Below are 21,444 nucleotides of genomic sequence, written 5' to 3'. Positions count from 1 at the left end.
GGCCTGGACACAGTACGGAGTCCACCCTCCTCTCCACTACCGAACATCTTAGGATGATCATGGACGCCGGTCAGAGTGCTGCGCTGATACTACTGGATCTCAGCGCGGCCTTTGACACGGTGTCCCATGATATCCTGTTGAGCCGCTTGGAGGGCATCGGGATCAGGGACAGGGCACTAGAATGGTTCCGATCATTCCTCACGAGCAGATCCTTTCGGGTGTCTGCCCCCCCTTTCATCTCCCACTCTCATGAGATTAACCAAGGAGTACCACAGGGCTCTGCCCTCAGTCCGTCCCTTTTTAATTTATACATGCAGCCCCTGGCGGCAGTGGCCAAAGAATGGGACCTTACGCTGGTGTCGTATGCCGACGACACACAGCTAGTTATCACCGTCACTGAAATGCCCTCTACCGCGGCCACAAAATTTAGGGATGGGCTGGCCGCCGTTGCCACCTGGATGACTGAAAATTGCCTACAGCTGAATGCAGGAAAGACCGAGGTTCTACTCCTGGGTAAGAACCCCAGCCACTGGAGTGACCACTGGTGGCCCCCTCTGTTAGGACCTCCCAAAGCCCTAGTCAAAATCTTAGGAGTATGGCTGGATTCCGCACTTAGCTACCAAACCCACACCAAAAAGGTAGCAGCTACATGCATTGGGTTACTGAGAAGCCTGCACCCCATTCTAGGCTTCTTTGATCCCAAAACACGGCAGCTCGTTGTCCAAGCCACCATCCTGTCCCGTCTGGACTATGCTAGCGTTCTACTATTAGGCGCTAACAAAGCCGATACAGCTAGGTTCCAGCAAATACAGAACTGTGCGGCCAGGGCAATTGTAGGTCTCCCCAGAAGGTGCTCCGCTAGAGGCACCATCCAGAGACTACATTGGCTTCCGGTGGAAGCTCGCATTCAATTTAAGGCCCTCACTACTGCTTTTAAAATCTTGAATGCGGAGGGCCCTGAACTCCTCCAATCGCTGCTTACTCCTTACTCCCCCCAGCGCAATTTGCGCTCCATAGGTCTTCATTTAGCAGTGGTCCCCCGCACAAAGTTCAGCCGCATCGGAGGTCGCTCCTTCAGACTCCGAGCGGCAAAACTATGGAACTCCTTACCCCTCCACATCCGCTGTATCGACAACCTACTCACTTTCCGCAAAGTTATCAAAACCCATCTTTTTTCATGTTGGTAGGTCCCTTTTCCCCTCCCTCACCCCAGTGGGTTGTGCTATGGTTCTTAGCGCCGGGACGCCCCATTGCTGGGGCAGCTGTCTCGCTTAACAAACCCGTAACATAACATAACATAACATAAAACGCTGCTTCCTAGTTTGATTGAGGCCTGTGACATTCCATAACATAACTTTCAAAATTAAGCATTACATAATCTTAAAAAAATGTCTACCTCTTAACTCCATTACCCTGCGACACTTCACCATGTGTATGCTTCCAAAGATTAACTGGCTATTAAATTGCCCCTTACCTCACCAACCACTCTCCCACAAGAAATGCCCAAAGCAAGGCAAAAGGTTACTCCCAAATAACACTGTGCCCCACACCACCTCCAGTGGACACACCCCCCTTACCTGAAGAAGAAATCACCCACCTACCCTGCTGTCCCTGACTGACAGCCAATGTAGAGCACTCTTTGTTCGATCCCCTACCCCCAACCACACCCCCTCAAAAGAGAAAGAAAGGAAAGGAAACCCCCCAGAAAGCATGACTGTACATCCATGAAAAAAGCCCACCGAAAGCTCCCCCCCTTGACTCATCTAATGTTCACCCTCTTCTCAAGTTGAATCAGATTGCCATCTAGAAAGGCGTTCTTTTTTTCTGTCTCTGTGTTTAACTGTCTTCAGCTGGGCTGGGTCCTGTAAGAAAACTTGTGGACAAACTGCCTTGAGAGGGTGTATTTGTTTACAAAGTTTCCACCTTCTCTCCGTTTAAGCCTTACATAAATCAGACCTCACAAATAGAGAGATTAAATCTAATTTAACAGGGGTAATAGGATGGGCTTTTAAATAAATTGCCTGTTGAAGCAGAAAATTACAGATATACACAGGTATTAGGCAAGGATGTGATGACCCTCCTTGAACCCCTGATCTTAAATATAGTGTTTTTATGTGCCTGTGGCACCTGAGAGTCCATATCCCAGTCAGCAAGGTCCTAAAATGCCTGTTGAAATAAATTGACCAGATATGCCCTGGGATCCGAGCCCTCCCTCCCTTCAGGTATACCGAAGACCCTCAAATTATTCCAACAATGTCAGTTTTTGAGGTCCTCAACGTTTGCCTGTAGAAACACCATCTGAGTCTCTTGTGCCTTGATAGTTTTTACAACTGAGGTATTAACTTCCTTGACTACTGTAAACCGCTGTTGCAAATCCAAAACCTCTGAACACAATGTGCTAGTGCCTGCTTGATTTCCAGACTGTCAGCTTTGGCTTGTGAATAACATTCTTTGAGCCTCTGTTTGAGTAGGCAGCGCCTGAAGAATTACAGACAGAGAAGGATCCTCGCAGTCACATGATTTTTCAGCTCGTGACCCTTCCGAGATGCTAGATTGACCTATTAGTATCGCCGGAGTGTTGTGTTGATCAGCCAGCACTGATGGATCTAAGACTCCCTCTGTATTGCCCACTTGATATGAACTCATAGTTATAGTATCTTGGATAGTGTGATTCAGATTAACAGAATTCCTTCACTTAGGAGAGACTTCCTAGGAACCTGCTATACCAGGATTGGAAAGCCAGAAACAATAGATGACACCCATCGGCATAGGGGACTAGCCTCACGCCCTATCTTTGAGCGGGCCCCAACATGGTTTTGAGTCAAATCCTCAGACTTAGTAGAAGATAGTCTCAATCCTCCACTTTTAGTGCCTCTGATTACTTTGGCTCCATTTGCCTTCAAAGGGGTGCTATCCTTAATTAATTTCATACGTTTTTTATCAGTTGGTCTCCATGTAACGCCAGCCGGGGTGCTAAGTGCAGAGCCAAGAGCTGAGACAACTATATCAGTGGGATGTGCAGCCCTTTGGTTGGTTAGATCCCTTTCCGTGGTGGCTAAAGCCCTCACTTCTTCAGGGCAAGGGGAAGCAGGAATAGTTGACAGATCATACTGTGGAGCAGACTCTACATCTTGACAGTCCGTACGCAAAGAGGAATGTAGAGTAGCTGAGTCTGCCTATGCCAGACCTGTATTTGCAGCTTTGTTTCCAGGATAGACCATATTGCCATCATTACTAGCTGTCCTGCTGCTCTCCCACAAAACAAACAATAGATATTTCCTTTTACCTGCGTATCAGTTCTGGGCTGAGACGTCTCCCAGCCCTCCGGGACTGGCGTCAGTAACGTGTCCACCATTTATGACGCCGGAGTACATCGCTCAGATCCAAAGGCCTAAAGCAGCCCGCCTGCCTGCCCAGACCGTAACATGCACAGGATGTTTTTGCGCAGAGCCGGTAGCTGCCTCAGGCACTCAACCGTGCCGAAGGAAAGGTGCCAGATCTTTTGCAGGTCTGGAGGTGCCTGAAAATGTCAAGTTCCCCTAATTGGAAGCTGCAATCTCGCCAATGCATCCCCATCCCTTCAGAGCAGATGGCCGCAGGGGAGCCATACAACAACTCACAGATGCCAAGAAGATGCCGGGATAAGCCACGCGGCGGGATACAGCAAACCACTTTGCTTCTTTGGCATGAAGAAGATGGCCCAAAACCACAGCAGACTATCTCCAACACGTTGATGAGCCAAGTATGCAGTAATGCAGTTAGGTAAATATTGCTATGGTTTAGCCAGTCATCATCACCTTTCTCTTGTTTTTTGATAGAACAGGAAGAGAAATGCCCAGTCAATCAAGATATTGCGACCGCTTTCCTCTCAATTCCAGATATCCTCATCACCGGGGGTGGGAGAGTAGGAGACTGAGAGGGTAGCAGAGGTGCTCTCCTCCTCGACAGAGTCAATCCGCCATCTTCCCTCTCATCAAATAAACCTGTTCTCAATGCTTGTTTTCTTTGATGCAGTTTAACCTAATGAAAATTATGTAAATGATTTAGTATTACCAAAACAATAACAAAGTCAAAATATAATGCAGTGAAAATCACACAACCAATTTTGATAAATAGAGACAACATCAAATCTAATTTGAAGTCACTGTTTGCAGTGGCTTGGGTCCTAAATGCAATTTTAGGTAGACTGTGATGGAGGAGAGGTCAAGTACACCAAGCAAGCGATCCTAATAACAAATTTTACATCTGGTTAACTCTTTGAAGTTTAATTTCCCCTGCGGGTCCAAGAAGGAACATTTTTGTTTATTGACAAAGTCCTATTGTCAGACAGATATTTTTCATGCCTGCAACCAGTAAGGATTTCTAACTTCAGACTATGGGTCTGATTTTGGTGAAGGATATCTCTTCCACCTTATTTACAAGTGCAATAGGATAGAATGCATTTGTAATAAGGCAGACTGTATATCCCAGTAACCCGTTCTCCAAACCAGGAATCAGGCCCTTTGATTCTTTGTTGGAGCTATAAATCCTCTGGCAGTTCAAACCTGAAGCCATATCAAAAGGTTCTCTCCAATTGGACATCTTTGCCACAAGACACCATTGAAGCTACAGAGAACTTGGAATTCCATAAATGTTCTCTGTCCCAATTTCTTAGTTTTTGAGAGTAGTTGCTCTTGGTCTCTGCATGGGCTTATAGCAGATGCCAACAGCAATGTCCAGTTACGGTCCAGTTGCAACTTGTAAGCTTGATGTAAAAGGTCTCTTGTAGCATGTTTTGTCCCTGTAGCCACACATGAGGTCAGTCAGCTGATCCTTGCAGTACACCTCTCAGTCCTGGCTACAAGGGAGACCTAGATCCTCCTTTCAGGTCTTCACACAACTCATGGAAGCAGGTACAGTCCACTTCTGTTCCTCTACAGGACCAGATGTGTTGTGATGCTCTCTGAGGAAGGTGTCAATTTTGTAGGATTAACTAGCCAGCAGATGGTGGTGTCTCCTGGGCATTCCCTAAACACAGTGAATGAAAGTCCCAAAAGACAAAAGTTCTCCTTTTTGCATCCATATTGTTTGCCATACTACAAACTGTTCCACAGTGGACTATGCACGTTATATCAAACAAGGCAGAACAGTTCTGCTGTTGGAGGTGGTGGTGTTTTAGCGAGGGGTGAACTAGTGAAATAAGTAGTTCTGTCCTCAACTGTGCCTATCTGGTTCTGGGACCAACTCCTCATCCCACTGGACAAGTATCAAGCAGGATACACCATACCCTCGGGTCAAATGTCTTCTCTAGAGGACTGGGGAACTTTTTTATTATTCCAGAGTATTTGGAGAATTGTCAGTAATTTAAAAGATTAATGAAAATTATGTGATGATGCCCGTTCATGAAATTATGAGTAGGTTTGCACAAATATGTTTTAAGAGGAACACAGGAACAATGAATGTTCATGCTGGCTGCTGCTGTTTTTGTTCTGTTGCATTTAGAATGTTTTTCAAATGCATCCTCAGTCTATTTTGGACCCATCCTATTACAAATCAGTATTAACTTTGATCGGATAGCAACAGTCAAACCCAAACTACCAGGCCAACCCCTCGCTGAACAGAACATAAGCAACAGGCCAGTTTCCCCAAAGGTACCTTGGCATTCTTACAGCTACAAATGTGAAGAGAATACCAAGGATGTGAAAACAATGATTCATAGAGAACAACTGCTCCATTTTATGAGTTACCCCAGTTCCTTTTTCAAGAATAAGGGCCAGTCCACTCAATTCCTATGGTTGCAGTGTGATATTGAGTTATTAGGAAGTTTTAATAAAACATTTATTCACACTTCCATCAGAGAGTGTGGTTCAGTCATTATCCACCTTCATTTCTGCAAGACCACACATGAAACTGCAAGGCTGCCATATGTTCATAATGCTTATATGTGACTTTTCCATGGTTTCAGTGTACTTATGAGTGAAATTTAGTGGCCGAATGTGTGACATTTTCTCGCGAGTAAAATTGAAGTACATGGTAAAGGATAAATATCTGAAATGTCAATCTTTTGAGCAAGGAGAACAGTGGTGTATCAAGAAAGGGGAGATCCGCCCCAGTCGGCACAGGTTTTGGGGGTGGTGGCCTCCCGCCTCCATAGTCTTTTACCTGTGTTATCGCCCCAGCCCCGCTCGAATATATGGCTGCAGGGTGGTCGCTGTAGGGAACCGCAATGGGCGGCTACTAGTCTAGCTACGCTACTAATTGAGAAGCTCTAAACAGATCCCGAATCTGCTGAAAAACTCCTAAAAAGGAAGGTCACTATCCCACTAGCTCTTCCGTAATCTTGAAATATGAAAAGGTGACTGGTGTACATGCCTGAGAAATACGTCAAGCATTCCTGCCACAAAATACGCTGTCCTTGTCTTCAGAGTCAGGTAATGCTTCATGGTCACAAACATGTGTTCTTTTTTTATAGATCATTTAAAGGTGTTACAGGCTTCCTTCAGATGTGCATCCTTCTAGTGAACACTGAAAAAATTCGCCTATTACTAAAAATATAGATCTGTAAAACATTTTGTAATAAACACTAAGTTGGAGACTACGATGTCAGGGGGACTTGCGTCCGCCTTACCCTGTCTTGTAAATGGGACCGACTGACCTCCGGTCGCCAGACCACCCACCTCATTAGGATGCAACTGAACACTGTTCAGTCACGTTCCGGCATTTCCCTGTAGAAGCATGGATTACGGCAGTAAACCGGCCGTAATACATGCTCCCATAGGGAAATGGGAGGTGTTGTTTATCCCTGCACCCGTGGCAGGCACCACAAAGTGCCTGCAACAGGAAGCAGGGATCTATAGGGGGGCACCAAAGGTGCCACCTCTGCCTCGAACTGGAGGTCCCACACACAAGGGGGCCCCTCTGGGGGCTGCCAAACATGCTTTCAAACATGGTTTCCATGTCGGACAGACCGGCATGGAAACAATGCCGGAAACCGTGCACTGTAATCCCAAGGGTGGAAAGGCCCGCCCTTTGGAATTACAAGCCAGGTACGACTGGCTGACAGCTTCTTGAGCCTGTCGAAAGCCAGAATGACCAGCCAGTTTCAATTCTGACCGGCTGATACATATTCAACCGGTCGGAATTGAAATTGACGATGATGGTCAGAAAGCTTCCGACCTCCATTGTAATAGGCCTCTATATGTCTACACATTTTGTGGAACGCAATTTTACTGTGCAAATCAGTGGTCAATTCTGTTTCTCTCTGGTTATGTACACACACAGTGTTTCCATTAACCATCTGAGTTTTTAATCAGGTAAATGTGAAAGAAAGACCTGAATTTACCAGTGTCTTTAACTATTATTTATCATTCTTTTTAGGAGTATGGTAAAGTATATATATTTATCTGAAGATAAAAGGTCAAAATGTTTTGTTCTGTAAGCCATAATGTCTTTGACCCCAGAGCACTATTGCACTTCTTTAGTCCTCTACCGGCCTCTCACCTATGCCGTCAGCTTTCATCTTCACTGCCTTGCCAGGATGAGTCTTAAAGTGGCTTAGGCAGGGTCTTTAGCCAGCCAGTGGGGAACTTAGGTAGCTGCAGGCAGTGATGGTGATAAATGCTGTCTGTGTCCTGAGACAAACCTGGCTGTCTTGCCTTGTTGATGGAAAGACACTTACTTGGACCACACTAAACTTCTCTCTCTGGTCTGTTGCAGTCACTGTCACTGCCTGGTCATCTCGCAGGAGCTCTGTGACAATGTGTGGGTAGTGTTGTCACCTTGCTGGAAATAAATGTGGGTCCTCCCAACAATGCTAGTTGCAACACCTGCCTTCACCAAATGAGCTATATAGATCCTGCTACTCCCCTGGCTGCAAATGAAATAGTATGTTCACTCCTTCCATGATACAAGCTCTGCTGTACCCAGGGCTGTCAGGCTACCAAAAGTTAAAGGCTATTGGCATTGGCAGCAACTACAGAATGGGGGTGATAGCACAGGTCAGAGAGGAGAGGGGAATACAAAAAATAAAAAAATACTTACCTGGGTACAATAGGCCACCACATCTCCTCCGTCTTCTTCTTCTTGTCATGACTCCCGGAAGCACACAAGCTCCCAGACTGCCCTAGCCAATAACTACGCTGCTTCACAGCATCGTTGTGATTGGTCTGAGCACCGTGGTTCAGCAATCAGACAGGGAGTTGGAGGCTGTGCTTATTCCCCAACCATGCAGTATAATATAGCTGGTGGAGATTAGGCTAAGTGCGCATGACTGTTTGGCTGGCCAAACCATCATGCACACTGAGAGAGTGCTGCCTCCAATTTCAGTGCTCTGGCCAGCCCAGCCCTGCCCTGCCTTGCATGAAAGAAACTGAGCCACTGCAGTAGGAAACATAAAATGATAATACTGTTGCATTATCATTTTATTTTCCTTTTTACACTGCTCGGAGAGTAGTGGGACGATGCTCTCTCGGTGGGCACTTTTAGCACAAGAAAAAAGAAACTGCATCTTGGCAGTGCCAAATTAATGGTGACACACTTGTGCACCTCAAAACTACAGAACACGCCGGTGGATCCAAGTGAAGCTGGATCGATGCGCTTGCTCTTAGTGTATTTTTCTGATGCCAGGGTCACGGTGTGAGCCACGTGACCCAGAGATGCTGGGTTAACACTTTCTTTTTTTTATTTGAAGGAACAATCTACGCTGGCTGATCCCTGGGGGAAAGAGTACATTGTTGAAGTTAACTGTGCCCAAAGCAATGAGTGAGGCCAAGCCAACTGCAGAAAATTGCCCATTGCAGGCATGCCACCAGAAGCAGCCGAGCATGCTGGCTTAAATGAAAAGTATTGTGAGTGAGCTCTAATTATGTATAACTAATTCATTTCAGTACAGCGATGAGAACACCTGCATTAAAATGCATAAGTCTGGCCCCCGATGCATGGTACTTGGCAGGGCTGAAATTCTACTTGTAGTCAGTAAGTGTATAGGCTCAGACAGAAGGGAACTGGAGGGAGATGACACAGGACATGTTGAAAAACATCGATGTACACTGATAAAAACGTCAAGCGATATGTGGTATCAGCAAATATTATATGGTAAAAAGTGAAATCCTGCATAGAGACTGGGTGGAAGAGATCTCCACTTGTGGCATCTTTTGAATGTGGTAGCTTTATGGGACCCATTTGTTATCAACCCACTACTTTTCTGGTCAAAGTTCTGAATAAAAGCCAGTAGAAAGGTAGCCCATGCAACATTTAGTGATAACACTTTGGATCTGTTTCTCACCGCTCCAGCAAATGTCGACATTTGTATTTTATGTTTGAGTATTGTCAGACTTGGCATCCTTAGCCTAGTTTCCCCGACTTTTTCTCTCTATCTCCTTTATTTTTGAAACTTTGTTGGATTTCGTTTTTGCTGGCTTAGATGCTTTGGGCACTTTGCCACTGCTGCTCAGTGCTCTCTATGTAAATTGGTTTTCTGATTAATTATCCCTGATTGGCTGATTTGATTTACTGGTATGTCCCTAGTAAAGTGCACTGAGTGTGCCAGGCCCTGTTATCAAATGCTACCAATAGACCCTGCATCTATCTCTTTTTGAACGCCAGTAGAAACATTTGATTGACAAAGCTGTGTCTAATTCATTTTGACCACCATATATAAAATGTGAGCTCTTTATGAGACATCATCATTGCTTCCCATATAATGGTTCTGTCCATGATATATCTGATACAATAGGACCTAACAAGTTGCTCTGATTTCACGATCAGTCATATATTGGTGGCTCCATTGGAGCAAACCCTAACAGCTCCTCTTCCCATTCAGGGACTATTAAGAGGGGTATTTACCATCCTCTTAAAAAACCTACAATCCTGCAGATGGTCTCAATGACTTACAGATACAGAGACCGAAATGTCGACGAATGTCTAATTTCCTCTGAAATAAGCCATCATTAAATGTGTCAATTGTAACTTTCTTCTACTGTGTTAGACAGTTTCAAATACTATATATGGGATTTGGACGGTTAACACATTGACTTATGGTCCTTCAAGATTTATACAATTTATTTCTAACCGCTGTTCTGTGAGATTGATTTTTTTGTGAACACCTTTGTATATACAAAATAATGTTTTGAATATACACACCAAGTTTTGAATAATTTTTTCCTTTAAATTTTACTTTTCCTCTTTTTTGATTGATTTTTTAATGACTGAATTTTATTTTTGATGTCATTTATTGAAATATTGAATTTGGAAAAAAACGAAATATGTGTATTTGTGCAAATATATCCCTTGCAGGCACTCTTAATTGTTATACTGGTGGGCCTGCAGCACTGATTGCACCACCCGGATGAGTAGCCCTGTAAAGGTATCTCCAGCCTGCCACTGCAGTCTCTGTGCGCAGTTTTTAAAATGTTATGTCGATATGGCAAGGGCACCCACTTGCCACACCCTAACCTTCCCTTTTCTTACCTGTAAGGCACCCCTCTGGTAGGTCCAAGGTGACCCCCATGGGCAGAGTGCAGTGTAGGTAAAAAGTAGTACATGTGCTGGTGTGTTTGACATGTCCTGGTAGTGAAATATCGCCCCTTTGCTGTGTGCTTTGCTGGGTTGGCCTACAGTTGCTGCTTCTCCCATGGAACTTTGCTGTGAACGCTGCTTGAAGAAGAATCTCCAACGATTTGTGTGTGCTGGCTTCCTGTTATGAAGCCTCAGGGACACAAATCTTCACTACAATCCACTGACCAACTCCTGGACTCCTGTGTGGACTCCGGAATTCAAAAGGGCTCCAATTCCAGTTCTTGAGCTCTGAGAATTGTGTGGTTGGTGCTGTAAAGCAAGCAAAACAACTCTGATGCTGTCAGCGATGCCGCGAGTGATGCCACCAGTGATGCCGGATGGAAAAAGAACAATTGATGAACAGACTGCATAACAATGTCATACATTCACCCCAGTCAGAGATCTGGGCCTGAATCCATCGTTTTTTTGCTGACCATGCCATTCCAGTGTGTTTCCAGCCATAAGCAAATCAGTCTTGACCCTGCGCCCAATGGGAACAGCCCAGCCCGAACTGCAAGGCCAGGTCCTCCCTGTACTTGAACCAAGCGTCCTAGGGTTGCACTGCAGCTTCAACACCCCTTGATGCCTGCTGACGCCTGTAGTTATCAGCCTATCCGCGAATAGCAATCGCATTGAAGCAGTCCCCACCAGTGACTGCATCCCATTATCGCATAGACGATAACCAACAAGGGTGAGTTCACAAACTCTTCGACTTGCATTGACTCACTGGAAGCGACACCTCACCGCCGACACTGCAGACTTCCCTTGTCCTGGTTTCGAAGGCTCACCTCCTCACAGACTCAACGCTTCACCTCCCCGGTGGCAACCAGGGAACCGGCCTCAACCTCAGCACCGACTACTCACCTTCATATTGCTGTGCATTGTCTATAGACTTCATTTTCTAAAGTACGGTTGTTTGGGGGCTGCTGCAACTGTGTGCCCGATGCCACGCACCTCGTGGTCGGCGTTGTACTTTGGATTTATGCCTGTCATGACAACGTACTAGCCCAGGTGGAGCTATTTTGTTTCTACTCATTCTATTTTTGCAATAACTGTTCTTCAGTGTTATTTTGATACATGTTTGTTGGATTTGTGTTGGTTTGGTCTAGCTTGGATTAGATAAAGATACTTTATTTCTGTAAACTGGTGTGTTGTCCATTTGTGAGGTTTTCATTGTGTTACTGTGTGTCTTGAGTACAAATACTTTACATATTGCCTTTGGGATAAGCCTGTCTGCTTGTTCCAAGCTACCAAGGGGGTGACCAGGTGTTATCTAAAGTGTGTATCCTCCTTACCCTGCCTAGAAGCAAGGGTCCCTACTTAGACAAAGTTTCATACCTCTGCCAATTAGAGACCCCAATTTCTAACAAGTATAATAGATAGTACTTGTCAAGTAGTTTGACATGGTAGTAGCAGGTAGATCATATTGTATGTTTTCTTTTACTACATAGGAATGTGTGCTATTCAGAAGGTTATATTGTGTTTTTTGGTTCTGTTAATACTGGGTGAAAAAAAAGAAATACATTTCATGAGATATTGACAAATACAGTATTAGAAAAGGTTTGTATCTAATGAGTGAGAACTTTTCCACTTGTGAAAGAGCAAGCATTTTGGGCACAATTTTCAGTGCGTAAGAGGCCTGTCCATAGAGGCTCAACATAAATGGTCGTTTCTTGCGTTTTAAAATGTATATATAGGGAGTGGCCTGTATCTGTTTGTGTTGTTGTAATTGAAACATAGATAGAGAAAGTGTGTGATATTCAACAATGACGTTCGTGAACACAGATGCATGTCTCCGCTATGACCAAATGATTACAAGATAGCCTTTCACAATTCGGATACCCCACAGAGCATATACCTTGTAAATAAGGAATACTGAAAATGTTCCCAGATGATTTCAATATAACTTCCCATACGCTAGCCATATTTCACTATAAATATGTCTATAGCCATTGCACTATCACTGACCTTCTCCAATAAAAATGTACCAGTCGTTTAAAAATAGGAAATTGTTGTCACTTAGTTGAACTCACAGAATCTTCTGTAGAGTTTTATCAGAGATCGAAAATGCTTATCTTTTCCATTATATCTTTAAGGTGCCTGAGCCTCTGTTGTTATTATTCCTATTCCCTACTTAGAATTTGTTTAGCACAGAATCATTTATTGCACGTTAACTGTGTATCAGTTTGGTGTGGATAGAGATCTTGTAGAGCAGCTATTTAGCTGTCCCTTTGCAATGGAGACTATAGCATAACCAAGAGTAATGCTGTTTTTTCACTGTCTATCTTCACAATCCATCAGCACTTATTTTCAACGTGGAATGCAACAAAATGGGTACGCATTAACAGAGAAAGTATGCATGTATACATTGCATTTGCCTCTGTGGACAGTTTGTGAGTAAGAGTGACACCAAAACTCTAGGACAAAAGTGTCACTTAATCCAGCAACCAATGGTGCTGCACTGTTTTGCATGAGGGGAGAGAGCAGGGCAGTACCGTATCTACAGATATTGCACTGTATCTCTTTCTCCTGTGGTGGCCTTCTGGACCTGCTTTGTGCCACACATACACCTTAACACAAGTGTGTGTGCGTTTTGTCTAGCTTAGGCTTTGTACTGAAAGAGTAACCTTCCAATAAAAAATACTTTGCTGAGGCGAACTTTAAAACGTTTCCACTCTCGAAGTGTGCTGTAAAATGCAGCACACAAGCACATTTGGACAAAATAAAGATATAAAGCCATTTCTCTTTTTCAAGTCCTGTCTGGAAGATGCCAGATTTTTGGTGTAAACCCTCTCTACAAATGTTAGTAGTTAGGGGTTTGCATTAAACATCATTGACGGTTGCATGGAAACACCCATGTACCATCCATTATATCACCCATTGATGCAAAGCATCATAAAACGGTGATAGCCCTACTTTGCTTTTTGTTAGGGTTATTTTCCAGCACAGATCATTGTTTGTGCTGGAAAGTAAATCCCAAATAAAAGTGTTGTGCTAAATTGCATCACTGTTTTGACAACACCTGTCTCAAAATGTTAATAAAGCTGCCTCTCTCCGTCATATTTTCTTTAAGAAACATTTTCCATTACATATTACGAAAAGGAAATATACAGAAACCATTGTCAAAATGTGCATGGCCAGTGTCAAACCGTCTCCCATTACAGCTGTGTATCCAGATGCATCAAGTGCACTTTGTAGCCTCTCATGAATTAGCTTTTGGAAAATATCCTTTCTGTATCATACAGGAACGTGGTACTAAGAGTACTTGAAAAGATGGCAGTAACTTCTAAACATGATTGATGTTGCCAACAAGTCATGTGCTAATAATGATAAGATGGTATATATGGGGATAAATGTACCAAGGGAAGTTAACACAGAATGTCATATTCCTAGTATTTCACCTGATGTCTGTTCCCATGATATATATGTTAACTATGCCATCCTTAGCATGGTATTCCCCCACATGTGTCACCTTAATCCCTCCTGTTTTGTTGAATTTGTTCCTGTTGACTTTAGCACTGCGTGTACTTTACATTACTAACCAGAACATGATAAAATGGTCCTACATCTGATTTAATTTACTTCTAATTCCCTAGTAAATGGTCTCTGGGGCTAGGTGAGGTCATGATAGTATGAGTAATGCTGCAATAATGTTGTACTCCATAGCATTATGTCATTTACATAATGGAGTAAGCAGTTTAATAAATGGTTCAACGAACACAGAACTTGTTAGGTAAGAAATCGTTATAAAGAAAACAATATGGGGACTGGCACAAAACATCCTTATTACACTACAAATCTGCTACTGAACACTTGCAGCCAAAACCACAAAGCCCTTCCTATGAATACATTGGTTGCTGTAGAAGGGTATCCACTAAAGTATTCTAGAGTGCCTGTGACTGTTGAAGTTTACCCATTATACTTTTGAAATATTTTGTGAATCGCATAAACGTGGAGTGCATTTTAGATATAATAACAAAATCAGACTCTCAATTTGCAGTTGTTTTTTATGTTTGCTGTGGTGGATGATTCCATTGATTGCATTTGTGATCTAAAGGCCATATCATTGCTGAACTCCTCAGAAGATCGAGGACCAAATTTACTAACTTTTGGCACAGTGCAGAAGCAACCAAAGCTGCTGTATTGCAGCAAAGTAACAAAAGCAGACTAAGACATTGAAACAATTACCTCTTTCCCTGGCATGGCGCACGTTAGGCTGCCATATGTCAATACACACATCCTTGCACTGTAGTGCAAGAGTGTATGCTTTTTATCAAGCATAGGTTCTGTACTGGAAGGAGAAACTTGAAATAGAAATTGTGTGGTGCAGTACGGCACACATGCAAAACTGGGGAAGTGTGGAGACTTTTAAAACGTTCTCCACTGTTAGACATGCCTCAAAGACATACCTTTTGGGCTTACATTTCTCCCTATAATAATAGTTAGTTCACATGACTTTGTTTCAAACCCCCACAGTGGTTCCTTAGGAATGTCCTGGTCCCAATCATGGGATGGCCTCTTGACACAAAGTAGGACATATCACTACTTTGGGTTGGTTTAGACAACCCTTCAATGCAAATCATAATTGTGTTCAAACGTACATCCCAAAAAAACACTATGCAATGGGTTTGCATTCATTTGTGTGATCCGAACCTGGTGTAGAGTGTTAGGCAAGGTTCCCAATAGTGTCCTTAAGAAATGAATGAAGGTAATATGTTACATTGAAATTGAAACAGATAATGGAGTGAAACGTCACATAGTACCATCAAATGTTTCTTACTTTAAGTGCCCTGCAAAACAATTTAACTAACCATTGCCATAGTGAACTTGCATAAATGCCTCAGTGGTACATAGGAAGTGCCTTTATCTGCTTCTGGTTGTTTGCAAGTCATCAGTTCCTTTATTCAATGCGCAGAGTGGCTTTTTTTCTTTCAGCTGACGTGTGCTTTGAATAAAGGAAGCGCTGATGATCACAATACTGCTGGCAAAGAAAAGCTGCTACTGTGTAAAAGGGTAAGGAATTTCAACTATTTTTTCAGGGGAAATCATAAATATGCTTTTGTTCAGGTCAATCCATTAAATACTGGGATCTGTATAGTCTGTTATTGAAATACATGATTTGTAATTCAGAGGAGGTTTGGATTAAGGGTGTTTGCCATAGAGGGAGAAGAAAGACATGATATGGGGGCACGTATGATCTAAAGTTTCATTTAGTTATTTAAAAAAAAAAGATATGTTGATAATTGGTCATTCAAAGTTGTAGAAAATGTTGCTTTAGAACAAATTTCCTAAATGAGATGTGAGCATAGATTAGTACAATTAAAACAATTACAATTGAGTAGGTTATCTACTGTGACAAATATAATTTATGCAATTAACTAATTAAGACAGTATCTATATTTTAACCTTAGACATACGCTAGTAAGCAAGTACCTTTAGAAAAAACATAGAAGTCTAATTTCGTCCCTATTCCTAACATCTTTGTGCAGCTAAAATTAACTGGGATGGCTTATTTTTTCAAGTGGGAACTCACATTTACAGTTTGAACTTTTTGTAAGTATAATTCCATAGCATGTTGGGTGAGGGCTTGCAATCTAGGTGAACATGCATAAAGATGTGATTTTATGGATATTTACAGAACTTTGACATACTCAGTCCCAACCTGCATATGATTTGAGGTTTACTCAGAGCAGAAGTAAACCAGTGTACTGTTGAAGAATTGGCAGGGTTGACCCTCCACATCATTGTTGGGAAACAAGATTCTTTGTAGAGAAAATTATGGTTTACATTGCAAATGCTGTTTTGTGAAATGATGTATGCATGCATAAATGCACACCTATTATATTTGTTCATGCAAAAAAATTATCTCAACTTTATGAACTTTGGGGCTGTCACATTTTTCAAGGAGTACTCTACTTATGTTCAGTAATTCTACTTATGGTCTGTAAGAAGGTCATGACTGTATTCCATACATATGCAAAGCCTTCAGGAATAAATATTAAGAGGGCTTGATTAACAAATGTACTATATATTTTGGAATAAGTTCACTACTTTTCAGTATTGACAACCTCCACTTTTGTAGTAGCTTACACTTTAGTAGTACCTTACACTTTTGTAGAAACGTATATGTGTAACTTACACATTTGTAATAACTTACCCTTTTGTAGTAACTTACTCTTTTGTAGTTCAGTACTACACATGGCCAACCACTAGTACTGCAAAACTGTCCCATAGAAAATAATCGAGGTAGGGAATGAAAGTAAAAAACCATCGGAAATAATGCTCAACTACATTAGGTCATTTAAATTGTTAAAAACACCAATTGAGATAAACTAATTTAAAATATGTATAACAAATATTATATTTTTAATGGCAATTTCTATTATTCAATTAAAATATAATGTGACATTAAATAGTATTAAATTGTGTATATTGTAGGAGTCTTTTCCTCTTTATCAAAACTTCCTAAATTCCTTTGTCTGTGCCTGCAGCATGAACAAAATATAAATGAAATCTTGACTTTGGACAAGGAAAGGAAAGGTGTTCTCTGCCACTTCATGTGCTAAGACTTGTGCTGTAATAAAGTTTGAACGGGTATTTTTTGAGGCATGATGAATTTGCTATCACCTCACATCATGATTAGGAATTCCTACCAGGGCAAACTCAGCCTCTCATTCGTTCAAGAGCTATAAGTTCAGTACCATAAAAATGAGTAACACTAATATCTGGAAATTGCAGCGCCTGAAATTTCAGAATTAGATGTTACATAAAACCAAGTTATGCTCTCTAGAATTCCGCTGACTTTAAAGGCACTCGAGCAATTTCAAGCACCCTTGTGCATTTTTTTCCCTACACTTTTAGTGTTTTTCTTAGTAAGTATTAGTGATCTATGATACTGGTTGTGGTTGTAGAGTACTTAAAACTCCTATAAAATGTTGTTATTAAATATTTTACAAAGCATAGTGGACGAATAGGTTGTATGAGCACTGCTAAGCACCAACGTTTACAATGTTTGGGTCAAAAAACAACTGCATCTGTAAAGTTGTCTTTCAATTTTGACGGCCCCTATTTCCTCCATCAATCCTCAAGGGAAAAGTGCCATATTCGAAAACTAAAAATTAAAATACACTGCTTTAAATCTGGCCTAATGTTCCATCGTGTTTTCAAAACTTTTCCAGAGATTAAAACTCCACCTAGCAACAACCGTAAAGACAAAAATATACCACTTAAGGGTCTTCCTGGTATGTCTCTAAAAGAATAGGATGTGCCTTTAGTGCTCTCTACATACAAGGTTACAAACTCTGGGGCATATTATCAAGTCTCGGCGATAAAATAATCGCAGCTTTATCGGCAGGAAACTGCAGATAAAGCGGTGATAATGGGCTTGATAATATGCTCTATGGAATTCCAATCGAAGCTCATGTTAAATGTCCTTGACATCTAACATGAGCTTCGATTGGAATTCCATAGGGCATATTATCAAGCCTATTATCGCCACTTTATCGGAAGTTTCCTGCCGATAAAGTGGCGATAATTTTATCGCCGAGTCTTGATAATATGCCCCCAAGAGACAACAAGAAAACTGTCTGTCTCATTATTCCACCTCTACAGTTTATACAACAAATGCACACTAACTCTTAATTCATTAGCAGAGCACTGTAAAATATTCAAGCTAAATATTTACCACGAAATCAGAATAAAGCAAAAAAGAAATGCCTGTAATACTTCTGAGACTTTAAGCAAAACTCCATAACGACTGACAGATCATATATTGCCTAAAAATGCATCACTCATTACAAATTAATCAAATCTGTAATAATTTATAAGCAAACGTTTGTGTTAATTTACAAAATACCTGACTTTTACCAAAGTGATTAGAAGATATTGCAATGTTTTGTCTACATCTACATTCAATTAGATGTGCAGTTATTGTTTTGAAGGCATATAGTCTCTTCTTTAATTAATATATGTATGTGCTTGGATATTAAGTGTAATGCTAAACATTGATTCATGAGGCTGGTTAAGAAGGATTTTGCTGTAGCCTGCTCTTGGAGAATGGAAAGGGGCGACCACTCGGTCCCCCCGAACGTATGGTTGAGTACCCCGATCTCCCCGGGAAACCATTTTGGGCGGGAGGCGTGTCCCGGCTGGTATGCCCGAAGTGGCGTAGCTGGGGCGCGCCTTTTCCCGCCCAAGAAGGGGTTGTCCTAGACACCAACACCGCCAGCCACGCCCGCGGGGCGGATCGGAGGAGGGTCTACGCCCGCCCGACGAAGGATAAAAGGAGCGACAAGCCAAGGAAGCATCCTCTTGTTCCTGTGCTCTGAAGCTGCACCCCAGCGTTGCACGTGAGCTCGAGACGGAACGAAGAGCCAATTTTGAAATTTGTAATTTCTCTTTTTTCTCTTCTAGTGCTACAAGTCTTGTCCAGGACCTTCCTATATACGTGAGGAGAATGCCGGGCAAGAGAGTCGCAAAGAAGGTTAGCACCGACCAAATGCTCCGGATGCTGGTGAAAGACATGGCGGAGATGAAGAGGAAAATGGCGGCCAGGGATGGTACAGGACGACCAAAAAGAACCATCCCAGGGGCGGTCCCTGCCGGGAGAAGGAAGAGGGCCAGGAACGGGGCAAATGAGGACAAGGTCCCAGTTCCGGTGGCTCCCCCGGCGAGCCCTCCCAGACCGGTGGAAGCTCCTGTGCCGGTTCCCGTCGAGGGGCAGCCGATCCCTGTGGTGGTTACCCCGGTGAACGAGGGGGACATGCCCCCGGAGTTGGCCGCCCAGCTGGCGGCATGGTTGGGTAGTAACAGCGTGGGTTCCGTTGCTCCAGGGGACACGGCTGAGGAGGCCAAGCAATTAATGAGGCAGTTGCGGCAATCACGGGAGGCCGCAAAACCACCTTGTCCTTTTGTTTCCCCGCAGGCGCCCGTGGGTCATCCAGGATCAGGCGTTGGTACGGCGGGGTCGACAGTTACAGCGGCAGCTTCAGGTAAGCCATTGCCGATGGTTGGGGAGGGATCGGTACCTTCGAGGAAGGAAAAAATTGTGCAGCATATCCCGAAGGAGGTGAAGGAGAGGATATGGGCAGATAAATATGTAAACATATTCTCCTTGTTGACCGATCACTACGAAATCGAGCATGTAAAAAACCAGAAAGAGTTTCTGCATCCAAGTGTGTGGCGAGCCAAGATGGCCGGTTTTAGAGTCGATGAATCGATAGGCAATTGGGGCAGAGCGTTCGGAATATTCATTGCAATTATGGGGGAACGTAGGCCCGATTTGTTGGGGGAATTAGCTGTGTATCAGACACGTATCATGGGTTTTTATGAAACGTATGGAGGAAATCAATGGTTTGCCTATGATAATATATTTCGCAAATCCAAGGAACATGATTCATCCTTGACATGGGATTGTTTTGACTCCATTTCATGGCAAAATATGGAGATGGGGAAGTCGCCAGCATTGGGGGGTGAGATGGCCGGGTATTCCCGCCCTTCGTCAGGGACGCCCTTTCGAGCAAGTTCCAGCAATGACCGGAACTCAAGGACTAGTGGCAGCACAGGGAAAAAAGGGGTCTGCTGGAGCTTTAACAGGGGCAAATGTACTAGGCCCCAGGGTTCTTGTAAATTCAGGCACGAATGTTCGGGGTGTGGTCAGTCCTCCCATCCGGAGAATACGTGCAGAGCCAAGACTAGTGATACGGGGAGTAGGGGTAGCGCCAAACAGGTCTGAAATGGTCCAGGGGGCACCGCTACCGACCCCGGTTGATATCATGGCAATGATCCCTTGGCTAAACGAATACCCAGATCATATCTCCGCTGGGGTGTTGCAAGATGGTTTCTCATATGGTTTCCGCATCCCGGCGGGGGATTTTCAGGGTGAAGCACAATGTAAGAATCAACTATCGGTGCAACAGAATGCGGCGGTGGTACAAGAAAAGATTGGTAAGGAGGTGGCCCGAGGTCGGGTTGCTGGACCATATGACAACCCGCCAGTTGCTAATTTTGTTTGTTCACCCCTCGGTGTAGTCCCCAAAAAAGATCCGGGGGAATTCAGGTTGATACATAATTTGTCAGCGCCAAGGGGTCTTTCGGTGAACGATGCGATTGACCCGGAAGTTTGTTCGGTGCGGTACGCATCTTTCGATGAGGCCGTCGCCATTTTGAATCGCCTAGGGCCCGGAGCGCTGATGGCTAAATCAGATATCGAGTCAGCGTTCCGGTTGCTCCCGGTACACCCAGACGATCAGCGTCTCCTTGGTTTCATGTTTCAGGGTCGCTATTACATGGATAAATGTATGCCAATGGGTTGCTCCATCTCTTGTGCTTATTTTGAAGGATTCAGTTGTTTTTTGCAATGGGCCTTCACAAGAATAACAGGGTTTACTCATGTGATGCATTATCTTGATGATTTTCTGTTCCTGGGGGCAGCTGGGGACACGAGCTTTGAATGCATTTTGTGATCTCATGAGGCGCTTTGGCGTGCCACTGGCACCCGGTAAGACAGTGGGGCCGTCTACTTCACTCGAGTTTCTTGGAATAGAGCTCGATTCCGAAGAGGGGTGCTTCCGCTTGCCCAGGGAAAAAGTGGCGAAATTCGAGGCATCGCTTAAAGCATGTATTAGCGCCACCAAAGTGAGATTACATCAGTTACAGCAGGTCGTGGGTCAACTGAATTTTGCCCTGAGGGTGATCCCAATGGCGCGCCCATTTTCCCGCTCGATTGCGCAGGCCATGGTTGGCCTTAAGGAAGGCCACCACCGCACAAGGCTCTCGGCTGAGGTCCGGCAGGACATGCTCATATGGTTGGCATTTCTGGCGGATTTCAACGGTGGGGTCGTGTGGAGCAAACCCGGGGTCTCCTCGGAGGAGTTGGGATTGTGGACAGACTCGGCAGGGAGTGTTGGATTT

The 21,444-nt window shown here is 43.5% G+C and overlaps 1 protein-coding gene across 2 annotated transcripts in view; it reads left to right on the top strand.

Moving 5' to 3' along the window:
- The window catches only part of NCAM2 (neural cell adhesion molecule 2), a 1,306,184-nt gene that overhangs the window by 824,227 nt on the left and 460,513 nt on the right, over nucleotides 1–21,444 (top strand). The window contains exon 9 of one of the 2 annotated variants that reach the window (XM_086934038.1): nucleotides 15,469–15,546. The exons of the other annotated variant lie outside the window; for it this stretch is intronic. Coding sequence (XP_086790164.1) covers nucleotides 15,469–15,546 — 78 coding nt within the window. The remainder of the gene's footprint in view (nucleotides 1–15,468; nucleotides 15,547–21,444) is intronic. 2 annotated transcript variants of the gene reach the window in all.

The sequence above is a fragment of the Lissotriton vulgaris genome, chromosome 8, assembly GCF_964263255.1.
Source record: "Lissotriton vulgaris chromosome 8, aLisVul1.2, whole genome shotgun sequence".
Taxonomy (NCBI): domain Eukaryota; kingdom Metazoa; phylum Chordata; class Amphibia; order Caudata; family Salamandridae; genus Lissotriton; species Lissotriton vulgaris.
The sequence above is the reverse complement of the archived record's forward strand: the minus strand, read 5'-3'. Positions and strand labels throughout refer to the sequence as shown.